The sequence below is a fragment of the Fusarium oxysporum genome, chromosome XII, assembly GCF_013085055.1.
Source record: "Fusarium oxysporum Fo47 chromosome XII, complete sequence".
In the NCBI taxonomy this organism is placed as follows: domain Eukaryota; kingdom Fungi; phylum Ascomycota; class Sordariomycetes; order Hypocreales; family Nectriaceae; genus Fusarium; species Fusarium oxysporum.
Genome location: NC_072851.1, coordinates 2,219,736 through 2,236,241, shown reverse-complemented (window position 1 = coordinate 2,236,241; position 16,506 = coordinate 2,219,736). Strand labels below are relative to the sequence as shown.

The 16,506-nt window shown below is 48.3% G+C and overlaps 5 protein-coding genes across 5 annotated transcripts; 2 read left to right on the top strand and 3 right to left on the bottom strand.

Annotated features, from left to right (window-relative positions):
* Window positions 1-142: 142 nt before the first annotated feature.
* On the bottom strand, window positions 143-7,763 carry FOBCDRAFT_209760 (polyketide synthase; the record flags this gene model as incomplete). The annotated part of the gene is made up of 8 exons (XM_059609282.1): window positions 143-159; window positions 192-3,128; window positions 3,208-5,937; window positions 5,985-6,533; window positions 6,600-6,737; window positions 6,793-6,973; window positions 7,039-7,515; window positions 7,563-7,763. The coding sequence occupies 8 exons, from the start codon at window positions 7,761-7,763 to the stop codon at window positions 143-145; spliced, it is 7,230 nt and encodes a 2,409-aa protein (XP_059466467.1).
* A 530-nt stretch (window positions 7,764-8,293) lies between these two features.
* Window positions 8,294-9,533, top strand: FOBCDRAFT_209759 (chaperonin 10-like protein; the record flags this gene model as incomplete). The annotated part of the gene is made up of 2 exons (XM_031194187.3): window positions 8,294-8,919; window positions 8,996-9,533. 2 exons carry the CDS (start codon window positions 8,294-8,296, stop codon window positions 9,531-9,533), a joined length of 1,164 nt encoding a protein of 387 aa, XP_031030808.3.
* Window positions 9,534-10,243: 710 nt separating this feature from the next.
* Window positions 10,244-11,323, top strand: FOBCDRAFT_282743 (peptidase S15; the record flags this gene model as incomplete). Its single annotated transcript, XM_031194186.2, has 5 exons — window positions 10,244-10,348; window positions 10,399-10,521; window positions 10,581-10,720; window positions 10,774-10,895; window positions 10,944-11,323. 5 exons carry the CDS (start codon window positions 10,244-10,246, stop codon window positions 11,321-11,323), a joined length of 870 nt encoding a protein of 289 aa, XP_031030807.2.
* Window positions 11,324-11,669: 346 nt separating this feature from the next.
* On the bottom strand, window positions 11,670-12,901 carry FOBCDRAFT_282742 (uncharacterized protein; the record flags this gene model as incomplete). Its single annotated transcript, XM_059611623.1, has 3 exons — window positions 11,670-12,252; window positions 12,303-12,669; window positions 12,721-12,901. 3 exons carry the CDS (start codon window positions 12,899-12,901, stop codon window positions 11,670-11,672), a joined length of 1,131 nt encoding a protein of 376 aa, XP_059466466.1.
* A 1,053-nt stretch (window positions 12,902-13,954) lies between these two features.
* Window positions 13,955-15,758, bottom strand: FOBCDRAFT_149269 (general substrate transporter; the record flags this gene model as incomplete). Its single annotated transcript, XM_059608311.1, has 5 exons — window positions 13,955-14,158; window positions 14,222-14,487; window positions 14,522-14,777; window positions 14,832-15,523; window positions 15,602-15,758. The coding sequence occupies 5 exons, from the start codon at window positions 15,756-15,758 to the stop codon at window positions 13,955-13,957; spliced, it is 1,575 nt and encodes a 524-aa protein (XP_059466465.1).
* Window positions 15,759-16,506: the final 748 nt, after the last annotated feature.

Here is a 16,506-nt window from a genome sequence, read left to right as displayed (position 1 = left end):
ACTTATTCAGAATTCGAACAAGAGCCAATTAACAGGCGCGCTTGAGAGCATGTTCTACGCCAATGGCAGCAAACAAATAAATCTCTGACGACTCGACTACCGAGCTTTGACTAACATAAAAACACTTCCAAGATGTAATAAGCTATCTTAAGCCTTTACCTGTTTCCTCCATATAGCTAAAACATCCTTACATAGAGCAAGTAAAGGAGTATTTAAAGACATGACCTTCAAAACAGATACCTCCACGCCAACCTGCTGCATAAACCACTCTCTCACCCTGACAGCCACAAGTGAATCAATACCAATGCTAGCAACAGGGACATTGGTGTCAAGTTCCTCTGGCTTCATATGAAGCATTCCACATAATGCCGACGTAAAGCCACCAAGGAGTAGTTCGAGACAAACATCTGCATCAGCGACAGATGAAGCAAGCTGGACTTTGAGAGGTGCATTACTGCCTTCCTTGGCCGTATCATCATCATTCTCGTCTTCGGCCTGGAGGTAATGCCATAAGCGCGGTTGTTCTCGCCAAGAGTAGGTCCGGATATCACCACGAATACCAGTAATGAGATCATGCCGGTCGCCCGCGATAACCTCAGCCAACATATCGTGCAGATCCGTCTCACTGACAGGAGCCATAAGCCAATACAGTGAATCTTCAAGCATCTTGCGTTTCTCATGTCGTTGGACATAGCCTAGTCCGCTGACACCTCCGATGTGGACAACACAGCCGGGGTAACCACGTTGTCGCATGTTGCTGGCTGTGCCTTGCATAAACCAATTCGATGAGCCATATGCAGTCTGGCCGGCATTTCCAGCGACCGCAACTGCAGAAGAAAAGAACACAACGAAGTCTAGGTGCTCTGGTTTGGCTTCTCGGTCAAGGAGTGCAACAAGGTTCTGCGTTCCTCTGACCTTGGGACCCATGACAGCTGAAAAGTCCGACCACGGCTGATCTGCAAACAGTTGATCTCTCATAAGCATCGCGCCGTTCATGATACCGGCTATAGGGGGCATCGATGAATGAATCTCGGCCCACGCAGCCGATAGTGAAACCTCATCGCAGATATCAATAGCCATGAAGCGTAAAGCAGCACCATGAGTTGCGGCAACATGATCTACCACTGGTTGGAGAGTAACAGGGTTACGAGATGCCAACACAACATGGCGAGCTCCGCTATCAAACATCCACAATGCAATGGAGATACCAAAGTCACCGGCGAGGCCGAGCAGAAGATAGTTCTTCTCACTGGAGAAAATACCATCGTGATTTGGTGCAAGAAGCTTGGCTGTCATGGTTGTCGTTGTAGTTCTGTCAAGGACGCTTGTTGGCAAGATGGATGATGCGGACATCTTGGAGATATGTTCAATGGGGATAACGGCTCCTTCTACTGAAGCCTCAGACACAAGAGTGCCATTGCTGAGATACCACTTCACCAGGTCAACAAACATGACCTTGCTGAGCCCGTTGAAGACAACTCCATCGAAACTGTTCAATGATAAAACGGGCAGCTCAATGCGGATGCTGGGCCAGTTGTAGCGAACCAAGTCGACCAAGCTATGACCTTGTTGCGAATCTTCCAAGCAAACGAATGCCACAATGTCTTTCGGTTTTATCAGATTAAGGTCATGCTTGGTAGTGAAAGGATGGAGGAACTTGGAGTTCCCCTTCACTAACTCGCGATCAGACGTTGTGTTGAACAACTGGATATCACCACGTCGCGAGGCCGCAAGGTCCAGCTCTTTTGTCAGCCAAGCAGGGGCACCATGAATCCAAACGTGACCCGAAAACTTATGAAGAGTAGCCTCTGCAAGTGCCGACGTTATCAGGCATTGAAGCTGGTGATGGTACCCGACGCCTCCATTCTCTTTATCGAATTGCCAGAGAATCTCAAACGAGTCCTTGTCTGAGAGTATAAGTGATGCCTCGCCTTCAACATTCCTGGAGATAGAGAGCTGCCTTAGATTCCCTTCACCTCGGAAACGGAAGCCATGCACAGATGATGCTAGAACTTCCAGATTCTTTGCTTGAGAATGTCCATAAGGCCGTTCAATCGTAAGTGTCCCACGTTCATCGAGCGCCGTAAAAGGACTCGTCGAAGAAGTTTCCACGTATACTTCTTTGTATCTCGTATCAGCGAGCTCGTTAAGGCTGTCAACTGGCCAGATTCTTGGAATGTAAATTGCGTTGTCTCTCAGCATCAACTCTGGCTCCAGTGTGAAGAGAATTTCCTGGTTATCTGAGCTACCACTGCAAAGATTGAGCAATAGCTTGCAAATAATATCAGGATCTACAATCTGTGATTCCTGCTCAATGTCCAAGACTTGAAGCTTCATAGTAGACCGCTCTAGGCGAACAGATCGTCCCCATCCAAGTACCATAGTATTCTCGGGCTTAGCTCCACCTCGAGCACCTTGGGTAACCCAGAGGAGAACGCTAGCTTGACGCATTATCTCTTGCAGACCCTTGAAGCGTAACTCGCTCATCTGATGGAAAACTGGGGTATCGAGATCACAGAGATTCAGAATAATGGCTTCTGGGGGGACATTGATGTTTTCGAGGCCCGAGACCCTCCGCACTGTAGTGTATGAGGCAAGCCTGTCTTCTAGCTGAGAAGCCAGGTTTCCAACAAATATGCCAGGCGACGGATCTAGAACCAGCAAGACCTCTGTATCGATCTTCTGTGTCGCAGCAATTGGATCCCGCACAGCAAGAACAACATCGTCAACAGCTTGTGAGAGCACAACACTGCAAAAGTGCTGTGTGTAGATGACATCAACACCCGAGAATCCATTCATCTTCAGCAGATCATCGCAGTCGGAGACCTTGATGATCTGGGGCTGTGAATCGTCCTTCTCCAGCCAAGATCTTGGAAGCAGGGACTGAACGAAGCGAACAGGAAGATAGTCGTTGGTCAGAGCTACCAGGATCAGAAATCCGCCCGGACGGAGCAGCTTTCTCGCATTGATGACTGTTTCTTGGCTGACTTTGGTAGAGTATGAACTTGTGGCGATCACCAAGTCGTATGATCCTTCAACAAACCCTTGCTGAACCGGGTCCTTGTCAATATCAAGAAGCTTGAAGATCAGCTTCGAGTCATGATCAGAAGGCTCAAGAGTATTGGTAACTGTATAAGATGTGTAACGGCGCTTGCCTGCAGCACTGATCAACGCGTCTCGTAAGCCTGAGCCGAATCCAGCACCAACTTCGATCATCTTCATAGCTGGGTAACGATGGCAGATCTGTGAAAAGGCTAGCTGCATCAACGATGATTTCTTGGAAGCCAAAGCTGTCAGCGTAAAATCTTTCAAGCGCGTTTTCTTGCTCTGCTACTTTGATACCTGCAGTGAGACCACGGGTAATAGATGCGAGATTACGTCCAAGACGCTCCAAGAGCATGACGTCGGCTGAGTTCACGGCCTTGAGCCTCTCAACCTCTTGGTTCAACACTTCTTCGCTGTCATCAAGCCACTCCTTGTTGGCCTCATGCTCACCAGTCTTGACACTGGGAATAAGAACCTCCTGTACCCATGCCAAAAAGTTCTTGCGGGCTTTTCCCATGAGCATGATCTCAAATGGCTTGAGCTGTTTCAGAACCTTTTGACAATAGAATAGAACTAAGCGCATGGCCAAAATGCTGATTTTAGCCCTATCGTCTGAGATGATTGACCTCCGATCAGGTTCAATGCCACACAAAGCGTCGCGTTCCCAGATATCTTGATGATAAGTTTCTCGTCTTGATCTGCGAGAACCAGGCAGATTTAATAAGTGCACCCCGCGAATCTGAACATGTGTCTTGCTGTTCTCCGGGTTGAATACATCGATATCACCGCTGATGCGGCTAGCATCGCCGTGCGTGACGAAGGAATCTGCCAGCAGTTCTGCAGGGCCATCTTCACCTACAATAGCAAAGACCATACTAATCCGAATGCTGTCAATACGACTTGGGAGGTAAGTTGACCGTTGCCGTCTGTCTCCTGGGCATGAGTAACCAGCCAACAGCCCATGGATACCTGTATCCAAGGCCGCGGGGTTGACGTCAGAACGAGTCAAGGAGTTTGCTTCATGCCACCCTGGAGGCATACTAACAACAGCATGGTGCAAACGGCGAAGCATTTTAGGTGTCTGGAAATGCTCCGTATAGCCATGACCCAAGCCGGCCAGTGTACCATAGAGTTCTTCGACGTCAAGTGGAATCAGCGGCAGAATTGGCTCCAGTCTGGGAGGCAGGACATCATCTCTGGGAGCACCAAGCTCAACACGCAAGAAGCCTTCAACGTGAGAATCGGCTTGAGCTGGCATATTTCCAAGATTCTGGCCATGTTCAAAATCAACCGGGTTGCTGTAACAAGACCAACTTGCCGTGATCGCATTGTCTGATTGGCTTGTAATGCGTACCGCAAAGAGAATTTCAGTTCCAGGAGAGTCAGCTTTGAGGCTCAGAGCACGAAAGACGTGGATGTCGTGTAGCTCGACAAGTTGAATCTCCTGCGCTGGAGAGACAAGTCTAACGGCTGCCTCATAAGCCATTGTAACATAGCACGTTGCTGGGAATAAGTACTCTCCTTGAATAGTGTGTCCAAACAGCCAGGGAATCTCTTCAAGACGCAGGACCTGTTTCCAGTGAATCTCACGCTGCTTCCCGCTACCAAAAGTAGAGGAAGTACCCAGGAGCTGATGGCGCTTCTGGGTCTGCGTACGGACAATCGCGGATTGACGAGATTCTTTCCAGTATACAGTATCATGGTCGAACGGATACGATGGTACGTCCTTCAGAAGACCTAGCCTGTTACCCTTTCCATCGCGAGCAAAGGCTCGCTCAATGCCGTCAAAGTTGACGATGGACCGTCCACTGTGGAGAGGAAATGTTTTCCACAAGAGCCCCAAAGCGTCAAAGAAAGATTCCATGTCGTGCTGACCGCGCTTAAGCACACCGGAGTATGGGAGGCCAATGCCCGTAATGTTGTTGATGGTCTCAGTTGTAGGGCCTTTTAAAGCAGGGTGAGGTCCAACCTCAAGTGCAAAGTCAAACACATGGCTTTCATTGATAGCCCTCTGGATAGCTTGGCTAAAAAGCACAGTGTTGGTCATGTTGTCAACCCAGTATTGGCCCTTCAGAGACTCAGCGTCCTTGCCAGTAAACGATCGGCTGCGTCCGTTGGACCCCCAGACGTTCGAATACCAGACAACATTGTTTCCAGGCTTTTTGTTAATCTTGATGCTGCACGTTTGAAGCGAGTCGAGGTATGGCTGGGCGACTGGCTGCATGTGATGTGAGTGGTAGGCCGTATCGACCTGCAAGACTCTCGCAAATGTGCCATCAGCGTCGAGCTTTTCTTTGGCGGAGTCAATAGCTGAAGCGTCTCCTGCAAGAGTGCAACTGCGAGCCGAGTTGCTGGCAGCAATCTTTATCGTTCCCCTCGACTCCGCGCAGAAGCCAGCAGCTTGATCAATCGACATGCCTACTGCCATCATCTTGCCGCTACATCCATCAGGTCCTTGAGCTTTCTTGGAGCGGACTCCGCGGAAGTACGCAATGCGAATAGCGTCGTGCGCATCAAGGTAACCAGCCGTATAAGCAGCAGCATTTTCACCGGATGAATGGCCAACAACGCCCGAGAACTGTACTCCAGCCGCACGCAGCATGTCGACAAGGGCCACTTGCACAGCTGTACATATAGGCTGCGAGATAGCTGCTTCACCTATTCGTGAAGTTGAAGGGGAAGCACGGAGTTCTTCAATAAGAGACCACGATGGACGTCCGTCTTTGACAGCCAGGTTGTCAAGACTGTCTTGCATACGTGAGAAAGCGCTGCGGAAGACATTCGACGATTCAAAGAGTTTCACCCCCATAGTTGCCCACTGAGCGCCCTGGCCTGTGAAGACACCAAGGATGCGTGGTGGGATTTGTCCGCGATGCTCGTGGTGCGAGGGATCTTGTTTAGAACAGCTGTCTTGAGCCTTTCGATGAGCTGTCGCACACTTGTCGCGGAGAAGGCCGCGCGAAAGCTGAAGTTGGCGCGATGGAAAAGGGTGTATGACAGACACCGAAGGTCTGTCTCGGGGTTGCCTTCCAAGTAGTGACAAAGCTGCGATGCCCTCGAAGCCAGAGAGTGCGCTGAGTTTGCAGATAACACAAATAGGCCTCCTTCACTCTTAGAATGACTGCCGGACTCCTGTCTTTTGCTGTCCCAGGCCTCCAGCATAGCGTGCGCATTTGTTCCCCCAAAGCCGAAGCTGTTCACACTAGCACGGCGAGTCCAGCTGTTGGGTAGAACTGGCCATGGCTGTGTTTCAGTCGGGACTTGCAGATTTGCATAGAAAGGCTCAATCTTGGGATTCAAGGTCTTAAAGTGTAGATTTGCGGGGATCTGGCCATGCTGAAGAGCTTGTGATGTCTTCAAGACACCAGCGAGGCCTGCACTACCCTCGAGATGTCCGATCAGGGTCTTGACAGAGCCAACTGTGAGTTTGCGGTCGTAAATGGAACCTTTGGGAAAGAAGACTGTCGAGATTGCTTCAGCTTCCCTTGCTGTGAATGGAAAGACAAATCAGCATTCTGAATTGTGAGTTTGGAACGTAATATGGACGGACTTACGGTCACCGGCCTGTGTTCCAGTCCCGTGGGCTTCAAAGTACTGTGGTCGATCGGATTCGAGGCTCAGATCAAGACCTGCTTTGGCATATGTGGACCTGATGAGCTCTGCTTGCGCCGTTGGGCTTGGCATAGTTATACCTATGTGACCAAAGTTAGTCGGTCCAGATAGATCACATGATGGTTCATTGCGTACCTGGAGTTTGGCCGTCTTGGTTGACGCCTGTCTCTCGAATAATGCATTCAATGTGGTCGCCGTCAGAAATGGCCTGATTCAGCGTCTTGAGAATGACAGCGGACGTTCCTTCTCCACGGGTGTATCCATCGGCATCCTTATCCCACATATAGGAGCGTCCATTGGGAGATAGCATGTTGAGCTATATCGGGTGTTAGCACGGTCCTTGAGACTTTACAATGTATAGAATAGAACAGGTCTACTAACACTTGACTCTGACACAAACAGGTCTGGCACCAAGATCAGGTTCGATCCCGCTGCAACAGCCACCTTGGCTTCACCACTTCTCAGAGTCTGCACGGCGTAGTGCAACGCCACCAAACTCGAGGAACATGCTGTATCAATACCCACAGACGGTCCCTTCCAGTCGTAGAAGTAAGATAGTCGGTTTGCCAAGATAGACATGGCAACACCGGTAGCATGATACTGTGGTAGACTGTCAAGGCCCCGCGCGGAGATGAGCTGATAGTCGAGGAACATAACACCGACAAAGACAGCTGTATTGGATCCGCGTAGCTGTTGCATCGAGTAACCAGCAGACTCTATACCCTCATACACTGTTTCAAGCAGCATGCGCTGTTGCGGATCCATGGATTGAGCTTCTTTTGGGCTGATGCCAAAGAACTCTCTATCAAAGGCTCTGGGGTCTTGGTCCAAAAGGTATGCATGTCGAACGTTAGAGCTCTGCGTTTGTTAGCACTCGTATTGAGTACCTATACTGGTGTACCTACGCCATGATGCTGACTATCAGCATGATAGAAACCGGTTGTGTTAAACCGGGAGGAAGGAATCTCGGAGACAACATCTCTAGGGTTCTTGAGGAGGTCCCAAAGCTTTGATGGGGAGGTTGCATCGCCTGGGAAGCGACAGCTGCTACCCACAATAGCAATTGGCTCGTTAATGTACTTTGTTCCCTGAGTAATGCTACCCATCTTAAAGCACGAATGATTCAGTAAATAGTAAAAATTTGTATATAATTGTCAGTTGGGTGGTAAAGGAGCGATCTCGAATGCGTTCAATATTGAGCATCTTGGGTTTCACTGCATCTTTAAAATTTCTTCAACAACTACTTCCTCTCCCTAAGACCGCAAACTAAACGTCGTAAAGTCCAGATACGAGCCTTTTCTCAACCACCGGCCCGATACACCGATTGCGACCCTGCGTGTGGCTGCTTACTCCGACAGTCACAGTCGGAACACGGAGTTTGCTGCGCCTCATCCGACCTCCGGCCCACGGATTCCGGTACGACTAGTATCTTACAGGCGGAATGTGCTCCCTTGAATGTGAAAATATGATCCTACAGATACGGTAAACGAACGCGCAGATGATGGTGAGGGCTTATCTGTTGATCAAGATCGTTCCCCAAATTTAATATCTGTGAATCCAAGTCAGGTTAACAACCGCTATACCAATCCACACTTGATCATCCTACAGCATCGAATTTTCCTCGTCATCGTTCAGTATGTCATCCCCAACAACAATGAAGGCTATGGTTAGCAACGCATCAGGAGGCTATTGCCTCAGCGGCGCCATGCCGCAGCCTAGTCCAAGGCCAGGCATGATGCTAGTCCGCGTTGAGGCCGTTGCACTCAATCCTTATGATACGAAGGTTATCGAATACGGCATCATCACTCCTGAACCCTACGTCGGAGGCTGCGACTTTGCTGGAGTTGTAGTCGCTGCTGGCCCCGGAGTTACACGATTCCAACCAGGTGATCCAGTGCTCAGTATGCATACACGCGGCGGCTTTGCCGAGTACGCATTGGCTTTTGAGGATATGAGCTGCCGTATTCCAAAAGGCATGTCATACAATGAGGCCTGTTCTCTTGGTCTGGGTATTGGAATCTCAGGCCTGGCTCTGTTTCAGCAACCTGGACTCAATCTGCCGTTACAACATGGACACGACCTGGACGACATGGACGGAAATGCCCGGATAAATGGATACACGAATGGTCATACAAGTGGCCATACAAATGGTAGTACGAATGGCCACGGTCAAAGCGAAGAGGGTTCCAAGGATCCTATCATAGTCCTCGTGGCTGGGGGGGCCTCAGCCTCGGGCACAATGGCCACGCAGCTTCTCAAATTGTCAGTCGCCCTCCATCACTTCAAACAGTGCGAATACAAGAGACATGATACTAATGTTTGTAAATTCCCTACATAGGGCCGGATATAACCCCATCGTAACATGCTCACCAGCCAACAACTGCCTCTGCGAGTCGTTTGGAGCTTCGGCTTGCTTCGACTATAACTCTCCAACGTGCGGCGCCGATATTCGTCTCCATACAGACAACTCGCTTGCATACGTTGTCGACTGTGTCACTAATGTCGCTACGATGACCATGTGCTATGAAGCAATCGGCTCGCAAGGTGGTACCTACATTGCGCTAGATGCCACAGCTAACACAGTCAAGTACACGCGACGTGATATCCGTGCTGACTGGGTCATGGCCAATACCCTCCTTGGTGAGCCTTGCAAGCTCGATGGTGTTTATGGACGGCCCAGCGCCCCTGAACATCGAGAGTTTGCCAGTCACTTTTTTAGACTAGCGGAGCGATGGCTGGCTGAGGGCAAGATTCGTAATCATCCTTTGGAAATTCGTACTGGGGGCTTGGAAAGTGTTGATTCTGGACTACAAGATCTACGAGACGGTGTTGTCAGGGGTAAGAAGCTTGTTGTTCCCTTGAATGTTGGGGCTTAAAGACTTGTGGAGAATGGAAGGGCGGTGATCTCAGCTCCTTGGATAGATCTCGTTGCTTAAGTTAGTGCAGAATTATTATTGTTTTTTCTCTACTACTGAAAAACACAACTTCGCTCCAATCCTATATATAGCTTAACGTTCAAACTTTACAATTAAACATCAATGTTTAATTCTCAATATTTAATTTACCTATATATAGAAATGCCTATTAATAAATAATTAGTTAAGAGCCGACTTATTAGCTATAGGTTATCAGGATTTAATACTACTGAGTGTAATTGGTGTTGGCAATATGCTCTTTTCTTTTACTGGTGATTGAAGGCGAAGTACTCTTCTCATACACTAAGCAGAATCGGAGGGGAGACTTAATGTCGAACATCTACTTTAACTAAACTTTGTCGAGTGCCGGTGTCTCGGAGTTACAGGCCGCAGTAGTCAGACTTCCTATGTTTTCTCCGTCTAGTCACACTCGGCACCCGATATCCTGTATGTGTAGCCACATCTGACATTTCCGAATGCGCCGACCGGGATACTTATTTCCGTGCTGACTGATTCCGCTCCGTCTTACATGGCTAAATGCGATAAGGAGTTGTCAAGAGATAAAATATAGGGCTTTTTTAAGACGACAGTACAGTGTATGCAAGCTCAGAGCCCGCATATCAACATAAACACAGTCAAATTCATAAACATCACAGTCATAAGCCAACAACATGTCCCGCCTTGACGTCACTTTCAAAACACTCGATGGCCTCACCCTGAGTGGCTGGTTATACCCAGCCGCCCAATATGGACCAGGCATCGTTGTTTCTCCAGGAGTAGGTAACGTAGCTTCACCAAAAGAACTGTTTGCTAAGTCCTTATGTAGTTCAACATGCCCAGGGAGGCCTTTGTGCCTGACATCGCGCAGTGGTATCAGAATCATGGCATTACAGCACTCATTTTCGACACGAGAACTTATGGCCTAAGTGATGGCCTACCGAGACAAGAGGTGACTAAATCTCGAAAACCCATTCGACTTCGACTTGGCACTTAAACATTTACATCCAGACTAGCGCTCGTAAACGAGTTGAGGATTTTCACGATGCCGTCACGTTCCTTTCCAAACACGAACTGGCTGACCCTCAGAAGATTGCCCTCTGGGGTCTCTGTTTTGATGGAAATATGTATCTTGCTGCTACAGCACTCGAGTGAGTACCGTGATAACGACCTATAGCTTGAGAAGTGCTGATAACGACTTCAGTCCGCGTGTACATGCTGTTGTTGCAGTCGCGCCCGTCATTGACCTCCATGGGTTTCCCGAGCGACGAAGAGCTATTCTTGAGCTGGCCATGCAAGATCGCGAAGCTCAAATGGCTGGGCAAGGTATTTCGATCCTCTTTATGTGGTAATCTAACTAACCCTAATTTCTAGAGCCAATCTATCTGCCCTACGTCAAGGAAGATGGCACTGTTCCCCTCGGCCCCTCAATGGGCTCAGACTTTTGGCCCATGATGACACGCTTGAAAATCCCTGTAGACAACCGCGTCACAGTGCAGACATTCTACAATGCTTTCTCGTGGGATATCATGACGCTCATTCCCTATGTCAGCCCCACGCCTGCGATGATGGTGACACCCGAGAATGATATCGAATGTCCCGCTGCGGAGCAGATTGCCGCGTTCGAGAAGATGGGTGAGCCAAAGACCTTTCATTTGCTTCCTGGCAAGGGTCATTTGGACTGGGCTTTTGGCGATGTTGACTCTGTTATGGAGAAGCAGTTGGAATTCTTGAAGGGAGCCTTGAACTTCTAGACCCGTGACATTTTTTGTTTCTCCTGGTAGATGCTCATACAGTTAACGAGAAATGGTGTTTGCACTCGGAGCTAAGATTAAATGAATAGCTATATTTGATGTGAATCATTGAATGGAAAGACAGCTAAAGTGATTATGAATTCTATCACCGTAGCTTACTGATTGATACTTGAAGCTTATGACGTCTCAACGAGACATACCAAGACAACACACTGAAAAATCCCAATTAATTTCGTATCATGAGATCTTGTTCAGTACTTATTCTTCCAAGTCTTGTCTTCCTACATCGTAACCTACATGTATATTCGCCTCATTCTTTCAGAAAAAGTAATTCAAACTCTTCAACTCAAATCTCCTCAAGCGTATCCATCTGCCCCTGCAGTTGGGAAATAATCTGTCTTAGTCTATGATGCTCCTGTGATAACCCTGTAATTGATCCCTGTCCGAAACCAGCAATGCTTGTTCTATCAGATCCAAGTTCATCTGCATTCTTCTCCATACGTGTCAGATCCATGACACCTTGATACGTATTGGGGCTCGGTGTTTGTGTACCTGCGAAGAGACACCTGTCCAGCCGGTTGATAAGATGTACCAACAATTGAAGAACCATTGTAAACTGCGCTGAAGAAGGAGCTGGGTCCCCTATCAGCGAGCTGCTATGGTTGATTTCAAAAGCAGTCTTTTCCCTCGACTTTCCCTCAACACAATGTTCTATAGACTTGCAAATTGCCTTGAAAAGACCAAGAAGATGCTGCTGACAGGCAAGGGTTGTAAGGGCCAGCCCTCCAATGCCACAGCCGAATATACTCTCTGACGTATTCTCGTCCTTCTCCCTGGAAATTATCATGGATATGGTGTTGATAATACGTACCAAGGTTCTTGTGCCGTCGAAAGCCTGGTTCACATATTGCGACGACACAGTTGGAGCGCTGCCGGGATGAAGCAGAGCAATTGTAGCTGAGATGGTCTTAGTGCTCACAGCCATAGCCTGTGAGGTAAGTTCTTGTGAAAATTGGGCGTCGGCCTGTCATCACTGGCTTCGATATTGGATAATGGTGTTTGAATCGGGGTTGTCTCATCCCACCATTGTCCTTCGTCGAGGTGTGCATCCATCCCAGCCATAAAATCATTACTCATTTTCAGGTCTGCATTAATAATCTGAGACGTATTCTCGAGGTCAAGGTCTGCTTGGGCCATTGTGCCTGTCTGGTGCCAGTTGAAGTTGTCATAGTCAAGCCAATCATCGTCTAGAGAACCACCTGTCTGTTTCTCTAAAGATGGCAGGCCCATATTGTTCTCAGAGTTGAAGCACGGTCTTTTTGTCTTGGCTCTTAATGTAGTGATACCTTAACCCTTTGTTAGACGCTGGTATCAACTGGATCGATCCACAGTTGTACACACATGCTGTGCCTGCCTTTGCACACTTGGAGCATTTTGGTAGAGGCTGGCCTGGTGATGGCTTCTGAGAGGTGGAGTCTCGAAGACACCGGACTTTTTGCTGCCGGCAGCGCTCGCATGATTGGCGGTGGGACATTGAGCCGAACATGTGGGTGCCAGACGGACGTGTCGGCATCGCATGGTGGCTCCATAGGTTACTTCCCGGGCATTCTCTTTATATCATGTGTGAACTAATCAATTCACTGCCAGGATCCTCTTCTCTCTTGCCTCTGCCCCAGAGCGTAAGATTCCATACATTATTTGTAGAAGCAGTCAGATTGAGGCAATCTCGTGGTCTGATTGTGCGATTATGCAGTCAGGATTATGTGAGAACTGAGCGAGGAGCGTTACACAGGATAAGACTCTACACTCTTTTGTCTCCAAGATTCCATACCAAGCCACATTGTGAGGTGATGCCAAGTCCAAGCTTCGTAATACAATTTCCAAAGAGTGGTGCCTCCCGTTGATCGAAACTGTCATTTTCACACAACTTCTCATCTAGATGCAATGTTGCTTATCTTCATCTTGTCACACGGGACACAACTGCATATTCCCCGGCCATTCAAAGGCCGCTCGAGAGATCGATCGTCTTCCATTGGATCCGGTTGGAGCTTGGTTGTGACGAGATAACGCAGCAGCGTCTTATGGCAAGGGGTGAGGCTTACGTGTATGTGCTGATATCACTATCGCTGTGAGACGAAATCACATTAGGATGCATTAAGCCCGGGCCGTGCCGACACCGACACCCGCGAAGCTAACGCTTATACAGCATCTCACTGGCCATGGGCCGAGTAGTGCAGATCGCATGTTGTTTGATGTCAGCGCTTACCAAAAGTAGCCATAGCCGATGCTGTGCGTCATACCAGCAAGCATAGTTTAAGCATTTGATTACTCCTCGGGACCCGAAGTTTAAGACAAAGCTGACATAGGCATTGCTGGAGGTTCTCGGAACAGTAAGGCCCTAAAATTGTAAAAGGTCTGCAATCTATTGCCTATTTTTAAATCTCTCCTATAGATTACATAGGCTATAAAATAACAACACACATAATTTCCAGCAATATAAGAACTAAGCAGTAAATGTGTATAGTCCTTATTCTCCTTTCTATTCACCCCTTCGGTCAGGCTTTCCAAGATCAGTCATCCCACTCCCTTAGAGCACCAGTCAAATCTGCTGAAGATATCCCCTTGAAATCTTTAAAGCTCTACCTTTGAGACCGCAACATCAGACTTGCGAGCAGCATTACCACTCTCTTCGATGGAGCTAGTTTCCCGAACAAGACTAGGAGCCTTGAGATTCCTTCTCTGTTTCCAAGTAAGGCCAGGCGTCTCAAATATAGTATCGATCTCCTCAAGGGTATATCCCTTGGTTTCAACGAAGAAATACCAGACAGCAACAAGCTGTTGAAGACAATCAGTCAGTTGGGTTCAACCACTCCAACAAAGGCACGGCAGCAAACTTACCTCGAGAAACGTGTAAACAATAAATGCAATGTAATACTTCCATCCAGCATTCTTCAAACCAATTGGGTTTACGAAAGAAGAAAAGAACCCTGCGGCGTGCATAATACCCGTCATGTAGGCAACTCCACGGGCTCGCACCTCGTAGGGAAGAAGCTCAGCCGGATAAGCCCAGAGGGGAGTCCACCCAAGGTCATACGCGCCGTTGCTAAGGAAGATGGAGACAATAACACCAATCGCGTAGTTCCGTGTGCCGTGTTCGGTGTATACTGCGTCAATTGAATTAGCATGCTTGGATCAAACTGAAATGTAGGTATAGTAAGTACTCACAAGCTGCAAACGTAGTCCACAAAATGAAAGCAAAAAACATTCCAGCAGTAGAGATAATGAAGAGCTTGCGGCGACCGATCCTATCAACTAAGAAAGAAGCACCAAGAGCCAAGACAAAGTTGTAGATAGACAAGCAGCCGTTGACTGTAGTTTGCTCAATGGTCTTGGTGATTCCAATGCTATTCAGCACGGAATGGAGATAGTACTGAACCAAACCGTTGCCGGATATCTAGAAAGACTGTTAGCAAAGGCTTTCTTTGAAGGAGTACCTCAACAGTCTCACCTCGAGGAACAGACCACAAAACGTGACAAGAATAAGCCTTCTCCTATTCGGCTTGGTTCGGATAAGATCAAGATAGCTGCCCTGCTCCTTATACTGTGCATCTTTGAGGATGGCTTCCTTTATCTGTGTGTATTCAATCTCCACAATGGGATTGCTCTCATCACCATTGGCATGATGCTTTACCAGGAAGCTCCGGGCTGCTGCGCCATTACCCTTGGAGATGAGCCAACGAGGACTTTCGGGGATAAACCAAAGAAGGCTGATCTGGATGACAGCAGGGACAGCTTGAAGACCACTGGGAATACGCCAAGAGCGGGAGTCCTCGATGAATTGAGTACCATAGGTTGTCCAGGCTGCAATGATGGCTCCCGTGTACCATGCGGTAGGAAAGTAGGACAAGATGGTTCCACGGTGCTTTGGAAGAGCCAGCTCGGCGAGGAGCAGCGGGGCACCAACAACAGTGAAAGCAAGGCCAAAACCGATGATGAACCGGGAAATGACGAATTGGGCAATGTGCTTAGAGGTTGCCTGTAGGATCGCGCCAAGTAGAGTCCACGAGGCACCGAAGGCAATGGATTTGCGACGTCCGACCTTATCGACAACCCAACCAATGAAAGGCAGTGCCAACATGGCTCCAACCGTCTGGATAGAGTTGAGTAAGCCCAAAACTGGTCCTTCGGGATGGTCAAATTCTGCAGTTGGGGTACGGAGTTAGTCTCTTGTAGTTTACCGTTACGATCTACCCGGGAGTCGAACGTAGCGATACTTACCTTCTTGCCACGAGGGCAGCAACTGTAGACCATTCATGATCATGCCATCGAAACCTTGATATGAACTGCTGAGGATGACAACTGGCAGCCAGAGGTAGAGTTTTCTCAAGCCGGCATCATTCCACCAATGGGTGGATGGACCAAGTGCATCTGCCATTGTATACGACGTTTGTTCTGGAGATTTGCTGCTAGATTTAAGTGACAGTTGGAGATTTACTTGTAATAATAAAGGATGTAAATAAACAGAGAAAGTAATAATTACTGTGAGTCTACTTCTCTATTTATTGAGATTGTCATCAAGTGGTTAACAATATTGCTTTATCATGTTTGCTGTTGTATCTGCTAGACTGGACCTCGTCTCCAGCACTCTGGGACTGCAAGTGGCACACCAATAGACATGCCACTAACATATTTTAGAGCGTCACGCAATAATGAGGCTGAATAGTGAGCAGTGCAGAACCAACAGACATTTCTTCGAATTCGCCTTCAACCATAAGGCTAACACGCCAAGAACAGGGTCGCGTAGTCTAGCAATCTTCTAGCACCAGAGAAGATACGATGCGTCCAGGGCAGCAAGACGTCGCACTTCTCATTGTCGCGGAAATCAATGTTGAGTGCGTAGTCAAAAAGCTCCGACCATGGTCAGCCAAGTCCGAAGGGGAGGATAGATTGCCATTTTGCTCCGAACAAGGGTCGGACATTTTTAGCAGATCCACCAACCGTTGAGTGCACATCCCGATCGCGCAATGCCGCGACGCTCTGTAGCGACGCTATTGTATAGACAGGCAATCAATTGAAACTCGGAGATTAATTGACCTGCAAATGTAGTGACCCAACCTCTCTTAAGGCACCCAAGTCGAGTTATTCTCTAGCGCGACGCCAACCAATCACCAGCATCGACGTGT